Source organism: Chelonia mydas, chromosome 10 (assembly GCF_015237465.2).
Source record: "Chelonia mydas isolate rCheMyd1 chromosome 10, rCheMyd1.pri.v2, whole genome shotgun sequence".
Taxonomy (NCBI): domain Eukaryota; kingdom Metazoa; phylum Chordata; order Testudines; family Cheloniidae; genus Chelonia; species Chelonia mydas.
This window is the reverse complement of record NC_051250.2, coordinates 3465646-3482151: the sequence shown is the minus strand read 5'-3', so window position 1 is coordinate 3482151 and position 16506 is coordinate 3465646. Positions and strand designations below refer to the sequence as shown.

General features: G+C 48.7%; 2 protein-coding genes, 1 long non-coding RNA gene and 2 other non-coding genes across 8 annotated transcripts in view; 2 read left to right on the top strand and 3 right to left on the bottom strand.

The window, feature by feature from the left end:
* RAB26 (RAB26, member RAS oncogene family) overlaps positions 1 to 7759 on the top strand; it is a 213126-nt gene extending 205367 nt beyond the window's left edge. For both annotated transcript variants that reach the window (XM_037911327.2, XM_043524005.1), the window contains exons 7-9: positions 2427 to 2483; positions 3083 to 3159; positions 3853 to 7759. In XM_037911327.2, the coding sequence (XP_037767255.1) occupies positions 2427 to 2483; positions 3083 to 3159; positions 3853 to 3955 (237 nt within the window). In that variant the 3' untranslated portion in view covers positions 3956 to 7759. The remainder of the gene's footprint in view (positions 1 to 2426; positions 2484 to 3082; positions 3160 to 3852) is intronic.
* A 2125-nt stretch (positions 7760 to 9884) lies between these two features.
* Positions 9885 to 11446, bottom strand: LOC114019213. 2 transcript variants are annotated; one of them, XR_005227189.2, is made up of 3 exons: positions 11407 to 11446; positions 10405 to 10950; positions 9885 to 10082 (listed from the first exon to the last, which is right to left on the bottom strand). It is a non-coding gene; the product is annotated as an uncharacterized LOC114019213 (long non-coding RNA). The 2 variants fall into 2 exon arrangements; XR_005227188.1 differs by lacking the exon at positions 11407 to 11446 and having other exon boundaries at positions 10405 to 11400.
* Positions 10238 to 10323, bottom strand: LOC114019217. Its single transcript, XR_003564329.1, has one exon. It is a non-coding gene; the product is annotated as a small nucleolar RNA SNORD60 (small nucleolar RNA).
* On the bottom strand, positions 10501 to 10583 carry LOC114019218. The gene has a single exon (XR_003564330.2). It is a non-coding gene; the product is annotated as a small nucleolar RNA SNORD60 (small nucleolar RNA).
* Positions 11447 to 11731: 285 nt separating the features above from the next.
* Positions 11732 to 16506, top strand: part of TRAF7 (TNF receptor associated factor 7) — a 47066-nt gene continuing 42291 nt past the window's right edge. Inside the window, exons 1-3 of one of the 2 annotated variants that reach the window (XM_043523525.1) lie at positions 11787 to 11914; positions 13832 to 14078; positions 16086 to 16499. The gene's annotated coding sequence lies outside the window, so the exon portion shown is untranslated. Of the gene's footprint in view, positions 11915 to 13831; positions 14079 to 16085; positions 16500 to 16506 lie in introns of both variants that reach the window. The other variant, XM_037910076.2, reaches the window with a different exon arrangement.

Sequence of the window (16506 nt, the reverse complement as noted above, 5' to 3'; positions counted from 1 at the left end):
GTAGTGCAGGCCCTTACTACAGTGACAGGGGGCGTTTCCGTCGCTGTATTAAATCCACCCCCTGGTCAATGGAAGAATTCTTCCATTGACCTAACTCTGTCTACAGTGAGGTGAGGTTGACCTAATTACATTGCTCAGGGCTGTGAAGAATTTTGCACCCTGTGTGATGTAGCTACTTGACCTAAGTTTAGAATCCTAGACCTCATAGAACCATAGTCTAACCCCCTGCGAAGATCCAGGATTTATTGTGTGTAAACCTTCCAAGACAGACGGTTCCAGCCTCCTTTTGAAAACCCCCGGTGAAGGAGCTTCCCCGTCCTCCAAAGGCATCTGCTCCATTGGCCGACTGTTCTTACAGTTAGGCAGTTTTTCCTGAGATTTAATCTAAATACTGTAGTTTGAACACGTTGCCTCTTGCCCTGCCCTCTGTGGCAAGAGAGAACAACTTTTCTCCATCTTTTTTATGGCAGCCTGTCAAGTATCTGAAGACCACGATAGATGTCCCCCCTTAATGTCCTCTTTTCTAGAGGTAGCCCAGGTTGGGTCTGTGAGTTATTACTTGGCCAGTGTTTGATTCTTGGGTGCCTATGAAATGAGAGGTGCTTTCCATGGGTAGGCTCCGGAGGAATAGGGGCATGTTCAGTATGGAACACGCAGGCCTGTTTGGAGACCTGCTTTACTGAGCTGCTTTACTGAGTTTCTTCCCTAGTCTACAAAGCGGGTCCTGAGTGGGAGGAATGAAGAGGTGTCCGTAGAGTCTGGCTATATGTCAGTCCCTGCCTGTGGGGATCAGTGATCATGCTTCTCTGAGGGTTGGTTCAGCACTTGCTTTCCCTCCTGAGCAGTGGAGATCTGGACGGACAGATCCTTGCCTTCTCTCTCTTTAGTGATAAACATTGGTACACCTAAACTGTGGTCAGCCGCCCGGCCAGGAGTCAAAGGGCCGAACCCAACTCGCTTGTGAACTAGCATGGATCCCAACCAGCTGCATCCTCAACCTGGGCAGCTCCCAGTAAGGCCAGGTGCCCTCTGGATCCAAGCAGCCTGATGCTTCTCTGGCTGCTCCCCTGGGTTTGAGAGCGGGAGCTGTGCTAGCCAGAGCCAGGCACACTTGTCACATTCTTCTCTGATACCAGACTCCAATTTTGTCGGCCTGAGACTGTTCCCTCCTTCGCGTCATAAGAGCTGATTTGCAAGAACATTACAGAAGCCCTCCCAGAAATACTGAATTGGAAGCAAAGCTTCGGGAATTAAAAGAATCGTTCTTGTCTTCATTCAGATCTCACTTACAAATCCCACCTTAGCCTTTCCGTTCCCGTTACCAGGGAGGGGGCTGCTGCCGGAAATGAGAGGCCAACTCCAACACAGTGCTGGTTGTTTCCACTAACCTAAGCGAATTACAAACACTTCTTGTTTATTGCATCGTGCCAGCAGCTGGATGATGGGTCTGATCGGGACCTGCCTGCGTCTGCCTGGGTGCACATGGACCAGTGGTCTATTGAAGGGCCTCTCTTGTTCATTCCGGGGTGTCTCTAGGAACTTCTTTGAAGTGAATGCCTTGGTGAGCCTGTCTGGAACTCGCTGAATTTAATTTCTACTTCAGCCTACTCTTCCACACCCTCAGGGTACGTTGCTCTCCAACCCTTACCCCCGAGCATGGCTCCTTCCCCTTTATCTACAGAGCAGTGACCCGGCGGTTGACCTGGATTGATTGTATCTTTGCTGGGTAGGGATCAAACATCAGATGTGTGCTTGTTTCCCTGTTGAATCGGTTTAGGGCAGCCCTGCCACTCCATCCATTCACTGCAGGAGACTCCTTGGACACGTGTGGCTTTAATCTCTCTCCGGGGCTGAAGCCAAGTGTGCGTTGATTCATTACTTAGTTCTCCAACTCGAAAATTCTAGTCTTTCTGCCCTGCTATGGAGCCATCATTCAAGGATCTCAGAGCATTCAACAGGCATAAGTTAATGCGACACCGGGAAGTGTTCGTCTCTCCGTGTTATAGACGGGAAATTGAGGCACAGAGTAGCTAAGAGGATTTGTTCAAGGCCAAGTTAATGACAGAGCCATGGATGGAACCCAGGAGTCCCAATTCTCTCTTTTGCTCTGAGCATTAGATCATATGCCCCCTTTCCTCGAGCAACAAGTCATGGCACAGAAATCGCAGCCTTAGCCCTCCTTGTGCTTTCCCGGCTCCAATAACTCAAGCTGGTCTCCCCAGCACGTGTATGGGAGAAAAGACACCACCTCCTTTGGCCCAGCTCTCTTGTCAGTGAAGTGAAATGTGATTTACTGGTGACGCTGGGGGGGCGGGGATGCTGAGTGACTGCACTATTCATGTCCGTGTCAGCCCGCGCTCCTTAGCTTTCCCGGACATTGCTCTGCTGATCCATTGCAAATTGCTCTTTGTTGTTATCGCTGCTAGGTGGATTCGACCCAGGACAGAGTGGTAAAAAGGGAAGACGGAGAGAAATTAGCCAAGGTACGTGTGTCCTCGCAGCCCAAGACTTCGCCCAGATAAATTAGCTGCTGCTTGCACTTGCTTGGGAAAGTTGCATTTACAGTTAAGCTGTGAGGCTACAGCCGCTGAACAATGAGTCTCGGGGCTGAAGGCTGGTGCAGGGGCCAGTCTGTAGTGGGAAGGAGCCTGCGCAGTGCTGCCTTGCATGGCCTGGCTTTTTCATTTCTTGTGTTTCTTTCCCCTCTCTCTCCTCTCCCTTCTCCCGCTCTCTGCCTCTCCTTGTGCTTTCCCAGCCCCTTCTCACCCCTCATGCTGCCCTCGCTTCGCCGCCTCGCTGCTGTTTTCAGTGCTTGGCAGAATAACCCTCCCCCTCCTGGTATTTTTCCTAGCAAACCCTCCTGTCCTCCCAGGGTTTCCCCTAAAGGCCACATTCCCCTCAAGACCACTCTCTGGCAGAGTCCGGTTCCAAGGCCTCTGTCACTTTGCACATCCGGAGTCAGACGGGTTTGTTAGGGACTGTGTCTGGAGCTGGGCTCTCTTGTACCAAGCAGACAGCATGAACCCGTGGCCTGTCCTGGGCCACTGATGGGTCTCGTACTGAGACGGGTCTTGTCTTGCAGGAGTACGGAGTGCCCTTCATGGAGACCAGCGCGAAAAGCGGCTTGAATGTCGACTTGGCCTTTACGGCCATCGCAAAGTAAGTTACCTGTCCTCCTGCTGCCTCTCCTGTTGGAATGCAATCTGCACCGCTCCCAGTTCTCCGCTCCCTTCCCGCACTGACACAAAACGGGTGTTCAACACTGAAACAGAAACCACAGCCCGCCATTGCCATGGCATTATCCTCTATCTTTGCATGCCACGGTACGGCGTGGGTCAGCTAGCTTCACCCCCAGCCCTCCTCTGCCACCAAAAAATAATCACAGCCCCCATCTTTAAACCAGCCTCTGGGATTTGTTTCTCTTTTGTATACGCAGAGGAAAGTTCTGAGAAATGGCCATAAAAACCATTGAAGTTGACTCTGAATTCCATTAATTTTTGGTACCAATCGTATCTAAGGAGCAAGATGAGTTGATTCAGAGGCTTTTTCTTGCATTGTCTGCATCTAAGACTGATTTAGGAAAGCACTTAAACGTGTTTAACTTGACGTCTGAAACGTAACTTCAGTGGGACTTTAACTATGTGCTTAAGTGCTTTCCCGAGTAGAGACGCTTTCCTGAACCACAGCCTAAGTACCTAGCCCAGCCCAGCCCAGCCCAGCCCAGCTTGAGAATGAGCCACGGCCCATGGCACTGCGATGAAGACGGCATTGATAACTTTCCCTGCCTGTGATTTGCTCCCGGGGGTTCCTTTTACAGGCAAAGCGATAACCTCATGTCTGTCTCTCCTGCAGGGAGCTGAAACACAGGTCCATGAAGCTGCCCAATGAGCCCAAATTCAAGCTTCATGACTACGTGAAGAAGGAAGTCAGAGGCTCAGGATGCTGCAGATCCTAAAGCGCAGGCTCCAGCAGCCAGGGCAGCTGTATAGAGACTCATGCCACATGTTCGTGTGCCACACTCCCTCCTCGTGGACAGTATGTGCATGTGTGTTCATTGTCTGTGTATTCTCGTAACGGTGAGCTGAGATGTGGAGTGAAAGGAGCAGAAGAAAAGGCTCTTTCCTGGCAGCCCCGACGCTGGCTCTGGTGTAGCCACTTCATTCCAGGCACCGCGGCCCAACACCCCATTGTAGTAGTATTCCTTAAGTACATGCTGTGATCGCTTCAGGTGGGGTGTAAAACTTCAAGTTCCTCCCAGGGGGACAAAACCGTCTGTCCCACGTCAGTCACTGGGGACCTGTCCATTCCTGCGAGCTAACGGTTGCTAATCCTGACATGGGTTTGACGCAGACTTTCTCTAACGTGTCCAAAGAGGAGTTTGATATTGGTCCACACGCACACCTAGGCATCAAGAACTCCTGTTATCATGGTGACTCTTGATACTTACTCCCTCTGTGGCCTTGGGCAAGTCATTTGACCGCCTTGTGCCTCGGTTTCCCCACCTATAAAATGGGGATGATAATACTTACCCAGCAGCAGAGGGCATTGTGAGGATTAATGTTCAAAAAGCTCTATAGAAGTGCTAGGTATTATTATATGACTGAGGGAAACTTTCCCCCACTCATAACTGTTTCTGGGCTACCCCGCTCCATTCCATTTTTCTTTTCCCACTTGGGATTCAATTATGAAAACATTTTGGCCCAGGGTACATTTTGTGTGTATTACAGATCTATATACATGCCCAAGAAAGATCTCTGTTTTCAAGGCAAACATTTTTGTAGTCTCTCCCTTGTTACATACGTCAGTTTTACCATGTTGTGTAATATATATTCCTTGCTAGAGCCTTCTCCTGCTCTGCCCTGCAAAAGACAAAGAGCTTAGCTGTCTTGTTTTGAGTAAGCTCCTGCAGACGTACCTGTTGTACAGAGAAACCCTGATTGTTTACATGTTTGATAAAGGCTTTTGCTCTCCATTATTGCTGTTTCTAGTATTCTGAGTAAGTAAAAACCCCCAATGTATTGCAGCTTATTCTAACTATCTTAACGTGGCTGATAGCGTTTTCAGACTGCAATGCTGCTTTGATTTCTTTAAAACTCTTTTGGGATAGATCTTGCTTTCAGCTAAAGAAAACCAAGGAGAATGCTATAGGTTTTAACTGTACAGGTTTGTTAAAAGCCCTTTGCCAGCACTGTTCATTGGAATCCCCCGCCCCTTTGTCTTTTAGCAGTGTTATTTTTGTAATGTACTTCTAAATGCAATGTTTGGGAGAGTTCAGAGACATTGTTGCCAAAAGGGGATTTTTAACTGCAGATAGTTGCAAATTTCATATTTATGACTATCAGGGTTAATTGCACTGAATTTCCCAACACCACTTTAATTGTGAAATAAATAGTTATTTTAATCAGCAAATCAAACCCCCACCACCTGCAAGCCGGTTGCGGATTACTTAGCTCATTAAAATCAACCCCCTTGTTCTGTTCAGCTGAACCAAGTTAAGTTGGGATGCTGCATTCTTTCCACACCTAAACCTTGCTCCTGCCAAGGGGAGCTTGGAGTTTGAAAGGAACGCAGGATCCAGGCACAGCCACTGAAGCAATGGTCTCAGGCCGCAGAGAAAGTCACTTTTCCACAATGAACTACTTTAATGGTGAGTGTTGTACAAAGAATTGCAGATACTCTGTTAAGGTCAGTTTGATGCATTTTTAGTAGCAGCGTAAGGGCAAGGAAGAGTCCTAAAAAGAAAAGCTGCAACCCAGGCCTCGTCAAAACATGGCAATTATTTTCCCCTGGAAATTTTGCAATTTTTCCTTAAATTTCTCATTAATTTTTTTCGGATTTTTGCTTAAAACCCGTAAACAGATTTTTTTTTTTATTTTCATAAACCAAAACCCATTTTTTCCTTCAAAACAAGCAAAAAAAAATTTACCAAAAAAAAGTTGGATTTGTTTTTTTGTCAAAAAATGTTTTGGTGAAAATCTTTGGACAGCTGTCCAGCACTGCAGCAGGTAACATGATGTGAACCTTGGCCTGAAGAGGGAGATGCTGATAAATCCCAGCTCTCCGCTATAAATAACTGACCCCACCAGGCGTGTTATTGGACAGGACTCAGTGTGCTGTTCTGCAAGTGTTTGCAGGTAACGAAATGCATCACGCGGACCGCACTTCCGGCCAGTTGTCTCCATGCAGCTGGTGTGCCCTGTAGCAGGGCCCAGTGAAGTGCAACGACTGCACTGGATTCAGCAAACTTGTCTGATCCTCTCCTGGTCAGAGCTGTGTCTGAGAGATCATAGAAGCCACATGCAGGGAACAGAGTGGTTTTTTTGAAAAGATGCAGGTGGAAAATATTAATGGAGAAAAGTGGCATTCCTCTTTATTGACTCTGCTGCTACTGACTGTGCACCAATATTCTGAGTCACTACAGTGTATTTGCAGAACTCCTAGGCAGAGGCAGGTTTCAGAGTAGCAGCCGTGTTAGTCTGTATTTGCAAAAAGAAAAGGAGGACTTGGGGCACCTTAGAGACTAACACATTTATTTGAGCATAAACTTTCGTGAGCTACAGCTCACTTCATCAGATGCTTCCAGTGAAGTGAGCTGTAGCTCACGAAAGCTTATGCTCAAATAAATGTGTTAGTCTCTAAGGTGCCCCAAGTCGCCCTTTTCTTTTTAGGCAGAGGTAGTTGTCTAGGGCTAGGAGAGGACCTAGCAGAAATATACATGGGGACATTAGAGCATCACTACTGTTCATTTGGGCAATGAGTCTGGATCTAGCCTCTGGAGCACGCACTTCTCCTTTTGATCTGCAAAGCAAAGTCCTTCAAGGAGCTTTCTGCTCCTCTCCTTGCGTCTGGTGCCACTGTGTGGCACCTAAAGGAAGTACTTCCCCCTGCCTGCCGCTGAACTGGAAATTGTCAGAACCCAGCACTAGTGAACTTAGGCCATTCCTTCAGTACCTAATGTAGTGAAATCACCCATACACTGAAAATTGTTAGATTCTGCTTTAAAAAAAAAAACTAGTTTTCAGTGGTCTAACAGCACCTGAACTTTCTCAGTGTGGAGAAGCATATGGTGAGCCCCCTCTGCACGACACCAGCCTCATTCGCTGTATGGAGATGCCAAACAGTGACGGCTAATTGCAAAATCCTTCTGGAAAACTCACCAGTATACTTAATCCTAAAGTTCTGGTAGATTGCTGCCTCTCTCCTAGCAGGGCATAATCCTTTGAACTTTGCTGTCTTTAATAAACCTGAAAAGAACCCCCACCTCCATTCTTTAAAATCTGCCACTAGGAACAGAACTATTTAAAATCAGATATTTGAGTAAAAAATGTCAGTCACTGCAGTGTGCTTTCCTGCCTTCCTCCCCAATTAAATCCCCCTGGTGTGAAGCAAACACTGATTGTTTTAATAGCAGAAATTAACAGCCAGTATCAAATAACTGATTTTTTCTGGTTAAAAGCCTAGACTTTAAAAATAAGACTAAATATCCCACTGCACTTGATTAAAGCCCTTTCTGCTGCTTGACTTCTGCAGTCTATTTCTCAAAACTAACCTTGACTCTACTGCAGCACCTCCTGGGACTCGTATAAGTTCTTGGCATCTATTTTTACATGGGCTTTTACTGCCACCAAGCAAGGAAGAATTATTCAGTACATTCAATCATAAACAAGCCTAAGAACTCAGTGTTGTGTGCACTAAAAACTTGCTGTCAGTTTTACAGTTTTTAATGTTCTGTTCCTCTTAATAAATTTTTTTTAAATGAGCCTCTGAGTCTTGACAATGGTATCTTGGTTTCAAAATAGAGCTAAGTAGAAACAAAAATAAAACCCAACACCATCAGCTGTTTAGTTACCCAACCCACAAAAACCCCTTCCACTGCTGTAGGAAGCACCTGTACTGCAATCTCTGATCTCTCAATCGCTTCCATCACAGAGAACTAACATAGGAACGGCCACACTGGGTCAGACCAACGGTCCAGCCAATCCAGTATCCTGTCTACCGACCATGGCCAATACCAGGTGCCCCAGAGGGGAGGGAAGTGAACCTAAAAGGTAATGATCAAGTTCTCTTTTAAATCCTCTTATAGTCTTAGCCTTCACAACCTCCTCAGGCAAGGAGTTCCACAGGTTCACTCTGCACAGTGTGAAGAGCTTCCTTTTATTTGTTTTAAACCTGCTGCCCATTAATTTCATTTGGTGGCCCCTAGTTCTTATTATAGGAACAAGCAAATAACTTTTCTTTGTTCACTTTCTCCACACCACTCATGATTTTTATAGACCTACCGTATCCCCCCTTAGTCTCCTCTTTTCCAAGCTGAAAAATCCTAGCCTCTTTAATTTCTCCTCATATGGGACCCGTTCAAATCCCTCATCATTTTAGTTGCCCTTTTCTGAACCTTTTCTAAATTTAAACTGACTTCACTGCTGGACTGAATTGCACCAGGGGAGAAAGATCACATACCTACCCAGGCAGGAACAGATTTGCCAAGTAAACTACATTTCAGATCTCCCAACTGCTCCCCGAATTTGCTCTAGGCAGAGTCCAATGTTCACTCCTGTACTTTTCTACTCAGAACACCTACATTGTCTACTGCTCTAGGCTAGGCCAATTAACTTCAGCTTTATGGTAGGTATCCAAAAAAAACCAGGAGTTTTCTGCATAATTCCAAGGCAAGTCAAATCAAAGGTTTAACCTTTCCATACTTCTCTTTGGAGATACACCTCAACAAATTAACTGTAGAGAATTTACTATTAAATCCTGCTAGTAACAGACTGATACAGTTCATCTTAACCTGTGATGTGAGTAGACTATTCTGTAACAATCAATCTGCTCTCTCCCTCTAGAGCCTACATTGTCATACCTTCCCCCAAGGAAGGCTGTGAAAAGCACCGCAGCTTACACCACTACTCCCAAACTGCTTCAAAGAATAGAGCTTTTATATTGGAGGTCCTGACCTAGCCAATGGATAGCATGTTCAGGATACCATCAAACACACACTAATGACTTAGCATTAGATACTGTCAAATGTTTATGAAAATTTGAGTTCCATACTCAGTATTGAAAATTAAGTAAATCCAGCTCAGAGGCCATTGTTCTCCTTGACTAAGACAAGTTGTTTGGTATTGCCACAAGTTTGCCATTATTCAATATAATTTGACTTTCTTTGTAGCTTAGTTTTTTCCAAATATCAAGACAGCTTTCTTCCATCACTGGGCTAAAAAAAGTGACGGACTTCTCTATCCATTACTGAAGGCCAGAGTAGTAAACCAAAGAATTCCTCATTGCATCAATTATGGTAGAATTAGATTAAACATCTGGCTAGAATGTGTTATCAAGCTTATTAAAATGGGGTTTCTCATTTGGACTATATCTACCAAAGTCCAAGACCATCTTTGAAAACAGAAGATTTGTTAGCTTTAGCTGTTACTTTAAATGGGGATAAATCTTCCCACCTCACCAGAATAAGGTTAAGGGTTACTGAACCTTGGGCCAAAGCTACATGCCATAGAGCAGCATGGAATTAAGGATCATCTTTTCCAGATAAAATGATGATTCTTTCCTCCACACCACAACATTTTAACAGCATATTCTTCTCCTGCTCCCCCACCATAGGCTCTTCCACTAAGCAATGGAACCACCATTGGTGGTCATATCAAAGGGGAAACTTGAAGTTCCTGTTTTAACCTTTTATTTAATATGTTCTATATATTATTTGTAAAGATAAAGCCAAAGAAATGCCCCCTGCCCTTCAAACAGTACTGAGTTTTATGGCAGTTTAGACCAGCACTCCAGAAAGTTTCATCTGCACAAACAACCTTCACCCAGGAGTGAACATTTCTTTGGCATGTTGTGTGAATAGGCAAGTCTCAAATTAAAAGAACAGCAAGTTGTTTCACTCTGTTTAATAAGACTTACATGTCATTTACATTCATACAATATACTTTTCATGTTTCATTCAAAATGCGTAACAGGTCACAAGTGCTTTAAAGTAAATCCAAATTACAGCCTCTGCATTTGAATTAGAGATTTACAGTCCTTTTGATGCCAACAATGGAAGTGAGCTGCTCTTCTGGTCCATTTCATTCCTACAAAGAGACAGCAGCATTACACTCCAACCAGTAAATACACAGTAGTAAAACAGGTAGCAAACTGACTCCCCCCCCCATAGATTGCAAACTTCTCTATTCCAGTCCTTGTCAGAGGATTTTCACCTTTACCTGAACAAGATTTAAAACTGTCTGAGCCTCAGCCAAGAAAACCATAATCAAATACTGCAGGTACAGTTTTCAGACGAGGTGTCAGAAATAAAGTCACTCATCATTGGCTCAAGTTTAGAGTTTGCTGGCCCAGTTGAAACATGCAGACTTCATGGCCTCATTTTAACAAGAATCACTGGTCTAGACTCACCTCTACTTGCGCTGACCAGACCATCCAGCAACCTAAAAAAAACCACACCAGTTAATACATCTCAAACAAGGAATGATAGCTACAAGTACAAAAGTGCAGCCTCGGGCATGAAGTGTAATCAAGTACTGGTTGGGCAATACTCATACGGGGTGTCAGAAATTGAAAGCTCATCACAGGCTACCCTTGGCAGGACACACATTGCAACGGTTAATGCAGCAATGGCCACAACAGCTGGTCCGACCTTTACCTTGGGCAAGCGTGGGTCAGTAGCAGACCCCAAGGTTAAGTATATACACTAGAAAAAACAGGTGCATTAAAGCCATGACAGGGAACAAGTTTTAAACAGCGCAGGCGCAGGACAGCTGTAACACGTTAGCCCGCCGTGCGGCTTACGTCCACACTTGGCAGGGGGCGGGGGGGATGCGATTCCCAGTTCGCATCCGGGGAAGTGAGCTGTCGCTCGCGAAAGCTTATGCTCAGATGAACTGGTTAGTCTGTAAGGTGCCACAAGTCCTCCTTGTCTTTTCCCGCTTTACACAGCTACGCCTGCAGGGACATCGCGCACCGCGCTAAGTCCACACGAGCGGGGGGGATCAACCCCTGCCCGCCGCTCCAAGTGTAGACGCGCCCAGCCGGCACGTGCGACACCCCCACCCTGCCTTGCTCACACTAGGCATCAGCCTCCGCGGCCCCAGGCGTCTAACACGTGCCGGGCGGGGGGGGGGGGTCTGGGCCGCATGGCCCCGCCCAGCGAACACGGGTTCCAGCCGCCACCGGCCCGTCCGCACTAGAGCTGGAGAGCGTGTGAGCCGCCCCGTGTGAGCGGCCCCGTGTCTAGCCCCCGCCCCGCAGGCAGCCCCCACACCGGGGCCGGGCCCGGACGCCTGGGTTCCGGCCCCCCCCTCAGCGCGGAGCGTCCCGCGGGCTGGCCGGAGGGCCCGGGCCGGCTCCCCCGGCAAGAGGCCTCCGCAGCGCCCCGGCGCGCCCGCGAGCCGCCCTCACCTCAGCCACCTCCGCGCAGAGAGAGAGTCTCCGCCCCCTACCGCGAGCTTTATGGCCACCCCCGCCTCCCGCACAGCCAGTCACAAACACTCGTTTCGGAAAAGCCCCGCCTCCCCCGGCTCTAATTGGTAGCTGCCCCCTTCACGCACCAGTCCGGCCAGAGACTCGTTTTTAGCCGTGCGATTGGGCAGAAGCTTTGAGGGACGTACACAAGTGCCCAATAGTGACATGGATTGCAGCATAGAGTGAGCAGATGAGCACCAATCAGGGCAAGGCGGCCTAGGGCTGCTGGGGTTTGTAGTCCATGAGCCACGGGGTTCTCTGGCGGGTGGGCGGGGGGCTGCCGATGAGGGACTACAACTCCCAGGGAGCCCTGGGACCTGCGCTTCCGGCCTGGCTCGGCAGGCACGGCAAGCGCCGGGGCAGCAGCTGGAGGAGGCGGAGGGGCAGCAGATCACTATGGGCCGGTACCGTCCAGCCGCGGTCGGGCCGCTGCCGCCGCCGCCAGGTGAGTGCGGCGCCGGGGATCTGGCCGGCCGGGGCCCCCGGGGACGGATGGGGGTCCCGGCCCTGAGGCTGGGGAGCCCTTGGGTGAGGGCCGGGGAATGGAGGGGGAGGGGCTGTGGGGGGCCGGATCACGAGGGGGAGCTGTAGGGTGGGGGGAGGGGCTGTGGGGGGCTGGATCACGAGGGGGAGCTGGAGGGTGGGGGGGGGGGCTGTGGGGGGCCGGATCACGAGGGGGAGCTGTAGGGTGGGGGGAGGGGCTGTGGGGGGCTGGATCACGAGGGGGAGCTGTAGGGTGGGGGGTTGGATCACGGGGAGCTGTAGGGTGGGGGGAGGGGCTGTGGGGGGCTGGATCACGAGGGGGAGCTGGAGGGTGGGGGGAGGGGCTGTGGGGGGCTGGATCACGAAGGGGAGCTGGAGGGTGGGGGGAGGGACTGTGGGGGGCTGGATCACGAAGGGGAGCTGGAGGGTGGGGGGAGGGACTGTGGGGGGCTGGATCACGAAGGGGAGCTGGAGGGTGGGGGGGAGGGACTGTGGGGGGCTGGATCACGAGGGGGAGCTGGAGGGTGGGGGGAGGGACTGTGGGGGGCTGGATCACGAAGGGGAGCTGGAGGGTGGGGGGAGGGGCTGTGGGGGGCTGGATCACGAGGGGGAGCTGGAAGGTGGGGGTTGGATCACGGGGAGGTGGAGGGTGGGGGGAGGGGCTGTGGGGGGCTGGATCACGAGGGGGCGCTGTAGGGTGGGGGGGCTGGATCACAAGGGGGCGTTATGGGGGCGGTGGGGGGAGGGGCGTGGGGAATGCATCTAGGGGTGAAGGATCTGTGTCTGGGGAGGGGGGGCTTTGTGGGGGAGGCTGTGGGGGGAGACCCGGGGAGGGGGTGTGGGGCAGGCTCCAGGTGAGGAGAATGGGGATGGGACCTGTTGGGGGAGGCTGTGGCCGGTTGTGTGACAGGGGCACTGGCGTGATCTGTTCCCAGCGCTGCAACAGGGGCGCAGTTTGATCTCACATGTACGGGGGGCGACCGGGCTTGCTGGTCGATGCAGGGTCTGCTGCAGGAGCTCCTGGTAGATACTCCGCACCTCAAGGGTTAAGAGGCTGTTGGCCTCTATGCATGGGGGTTACACTGTGAGTTGTTACACTCCTATTGGTTACCCTTGCAGGGGAATGACAAGCCTGACACATTATTGCAACAGATGTTCTATGCTGCACCTGTGTTTAGTTAACTGGCTGACAGCTGTGTGGAGGTGCTGAGCGCTGCAGTTGGCCACTGGATAAAGCTATGCACACGGCTCTCTGGGATGACTCTCTTGGTGGCTGTTTCCTTGTCTTTTTTTAAAAGTTAAATCATTTGTTAAATCCCAATAGGGGATGTGTGACTGTCCAGTGCACAATAAAGCCAGGTCTCCTGTCTCCTTATGGGACGTAGGCCTCAGTCAGTCTTGACTGCCTCTCGCTCTCCCTATCTCTTATCTCAATATCTTCTCTCTGCTAGGTGCTATTTTATGTACTTCTTTATCATACAGTACATTTCAAATCTATATTGGCTAGTTGTGTTGCATGTCCTGCCCCTGGGGTATGTGCTGTTGATTGTCCTCCATTTCTCTTGATCAGCTTAATAATCACATTTCCTTCAGGTTTGTGCCCTTAGCTTTCCCATTACTTGTCTCTCAATATGCATTTAGTAGTAAGATTCTGCAATTGCCTCAAGGATATTTTGCTTATAGATCTTCCTCTTTGGGGCAGAGTAGAAAATTGCTCTTTGAATCTTTCATCTTAGATGGCCTCTTCAGTTCCGCTTGATTTTCGTGCCAACATCTAGCTGCTGTCCATGTACCAGAGCCATTTTTTCCTACTTGATCAGATTTCAACCCACCGATCTTTTTTGTTCTGTGGAGCTATGAAGCGTGGGCTCTCTTTCAGTTCAGCTTGCCTTCGTGCTGGGATCCCATTGTAAGCCACTAAGCGGGAACCTGTCTGCTGTATGCGGATAGACATGAAAGGAAAGATCAGTGTAGACCTCAACAGCTGTTGATGCACATGTAACAAGTAAGGAGCAGATTACTGTGTTCTCCCTGTGAAGATTAACTACACTGCAAAGAACTCCTGTGTGGCATTAATGTATTTTCTGAACTTTGAAAATGGTACCAAATCCTTCCTTTCTGCTCTGGTAAGTTCAGTGTTTCTCCTTAAAGTCCCTGTGCAGTTTTAATTCACCTCTCTCCTAACCTGATTAGCATTAGTAGTAAGTACCTTTGCATTTCAGCATAGAATGGTTGCTGGGTGAGCGATCTCTTTGTAGAGCTGGAGGATCATTTGGTTACATTTGCTATGCGCTCTGGGATGGAAGGGCTCTATAAGTGGGTGAGGGCCAGACAGTGCCGTGGTTACCCTTGCCATGCAGAATGGCGGAAAGCAGGTCAGCCATCTCCATAACAGCATCCCTACCTGCTTCTCTGGATGGCCGTCTGTCTGAGGGAAGTGGGTAGGTCAGGGAGAATGTGCATTGCCCTTCTTCCCCTCCCCACTGGCTCTGGAGAGTTTCCCACTGAAACTCCTAAGGGCAAGCACTAGCTGAGGACTGAGTTGTGTTGCCAGGTAATGGTGAGGGGGACACACAAGGACTCCATGCCCAAAGACCTGTGTCCCTGCAGGATCCTTGCTTTGTTCTGCAATTTCTCCCCAGCAGAAGAATGCAGAGCGATTTTCTTGGCGTTTCCTGGCCCCATATGGGTATTACTGCCCAGAGGCACAGATGTGCCAAAATCTCTCACATGCATCAGGTGAGATGAAGGAACGGAAATATGTGTTAACTACTTGCCTCTCTTTGCATGCATGGCCACGTAGGCTAGGAATTGATTTGTATCCATATGTATGACAGTGAATATTTATATACATTTACATACATAAATGCATAGGGTTGTTCAGTTGGCATGGGATTTTAAATAATTCTTGTATATAGATATCTACCTGCCATGGGTGTGAAGGGGTTAACAGTGCAATTTTCTGAATAAGGATAAAACATGCATGTACAAATAAAATTTATCCAGGGCCTGATTGATATCCATTGAAGTCAATGGAGAACCTCCCATTTACTACGTGGGCATTGGTTCAGACACGAATCTGTCTGCAGTAGGCATGCTGAAGTATGTATGTGGTAACAGGAGTGAGTATCTGGTAAATCAGCTGTAAAACCTGTAAATCTGCAGTAAAACCTATGATAGGCCGCACTCCTCACAGAGGAAAACCATTCTGGACCTAGCAGCTGTTGTAATGTCTGAAATAGAGAGTGAGCCATTGGCCCCCATTGAAGGGTTGATGTTGACTTCTGCTGGCACTGCGGGATCTTGACACCTCTGAAAATGTTGACACTTGGTTAGGTGCTGGAATGTCGATTTCGGGCCTAACTTTCTACACCCAAGTTTGAAGATTCTGAACCTAAGCTCTCTGGGAAAAGCTGAATGTAGCTAATCAAACAGTTGTGACTTATGGCTTTAAGGGTTACCCAGGAATATAGAAGGCTGGGTTGTGGATGCTTTGTTGACATGCTGACTATGTTCCTAACGCTGCTTATAGCAGAGAGAGCTGAAAAATGATGCTGGTTTCAGGCAGGGCCTTGTGGGATTCTGCAGGGAATCGAGGAAGTGTGGGTTGCAAGACATTGCTTCCTGCACCAGGTCTACCTGACATAATTTCTGCACTAGTCAGCACTTGTCACTTACAAGTTTCAGTTTAAGTCTTATGCCCCAAAACCTCTTTTGCATACATGTTGCTCTCCCATTTGTCCAGCCTTGTCAGTTTCCCAGTCAGAAGAAGATGAACTGTTCAGGAATGTAGGGGCAGCTGAATCTAGCCAGCACATGAAGGGCTCACTGATGTAGATGTCAGCAACTGGGACAAGCTTGAACATTTAAAAATAAATTCAGCCCCAAGTTCCTACATTGTCAAATTAATTGCTATTAAAATCCACCCTTAGCAAATCGCAACAGAGGGTTCCTTCATCCACTGGCAAGAGCTGGGAGTTTTGTTCCCATTAGTTAGTGTTTGTGCAGCTCTTGGAACATGCCAAGGTTGCTATTATGCGAGCTGCCAAGAGCAGAAGCCTGGATACACTTTCTTTAAATAGGAGATTGCAGTCGCATACAGTAACTTGCTAAAGAATCTCTTTCTGTTACAGGTTCCTCTGTGTGGCTCCCTGGGACTTCATCTGCCCAGTCTCTCCCCAGCAGGAACTCTGCCGGGTTTTGGAGCAGGCCGTGGCGCTCTGTGACAGTCAAAGGATATGGGGGGAGGAGGAACATCTCGCACCTTTGGAGTTCTGAGAAAGGGAGGCAAAAGGTTCCTTGCAGCCAAGGCTTACTGGGCACAGTCTACAGGGCTCCACATTGCTGGAGTCCGAGTCCAGACACTCCCCAGAAAAGGAGTTTGCTCCATTGTAGCCCAGCCCTATTCTGCTCAGTAACAATCCCTGCAGTGAAGGCAAAAATCTGGGCAGAGACGGAGGATTAACCCTTTCCGTACCAATCCATTCCATTACATTTGTTTAACCTATCTGTAGCTGTACCGTGCTCATCACTGGAGAAGCACTGAGGTGAGTG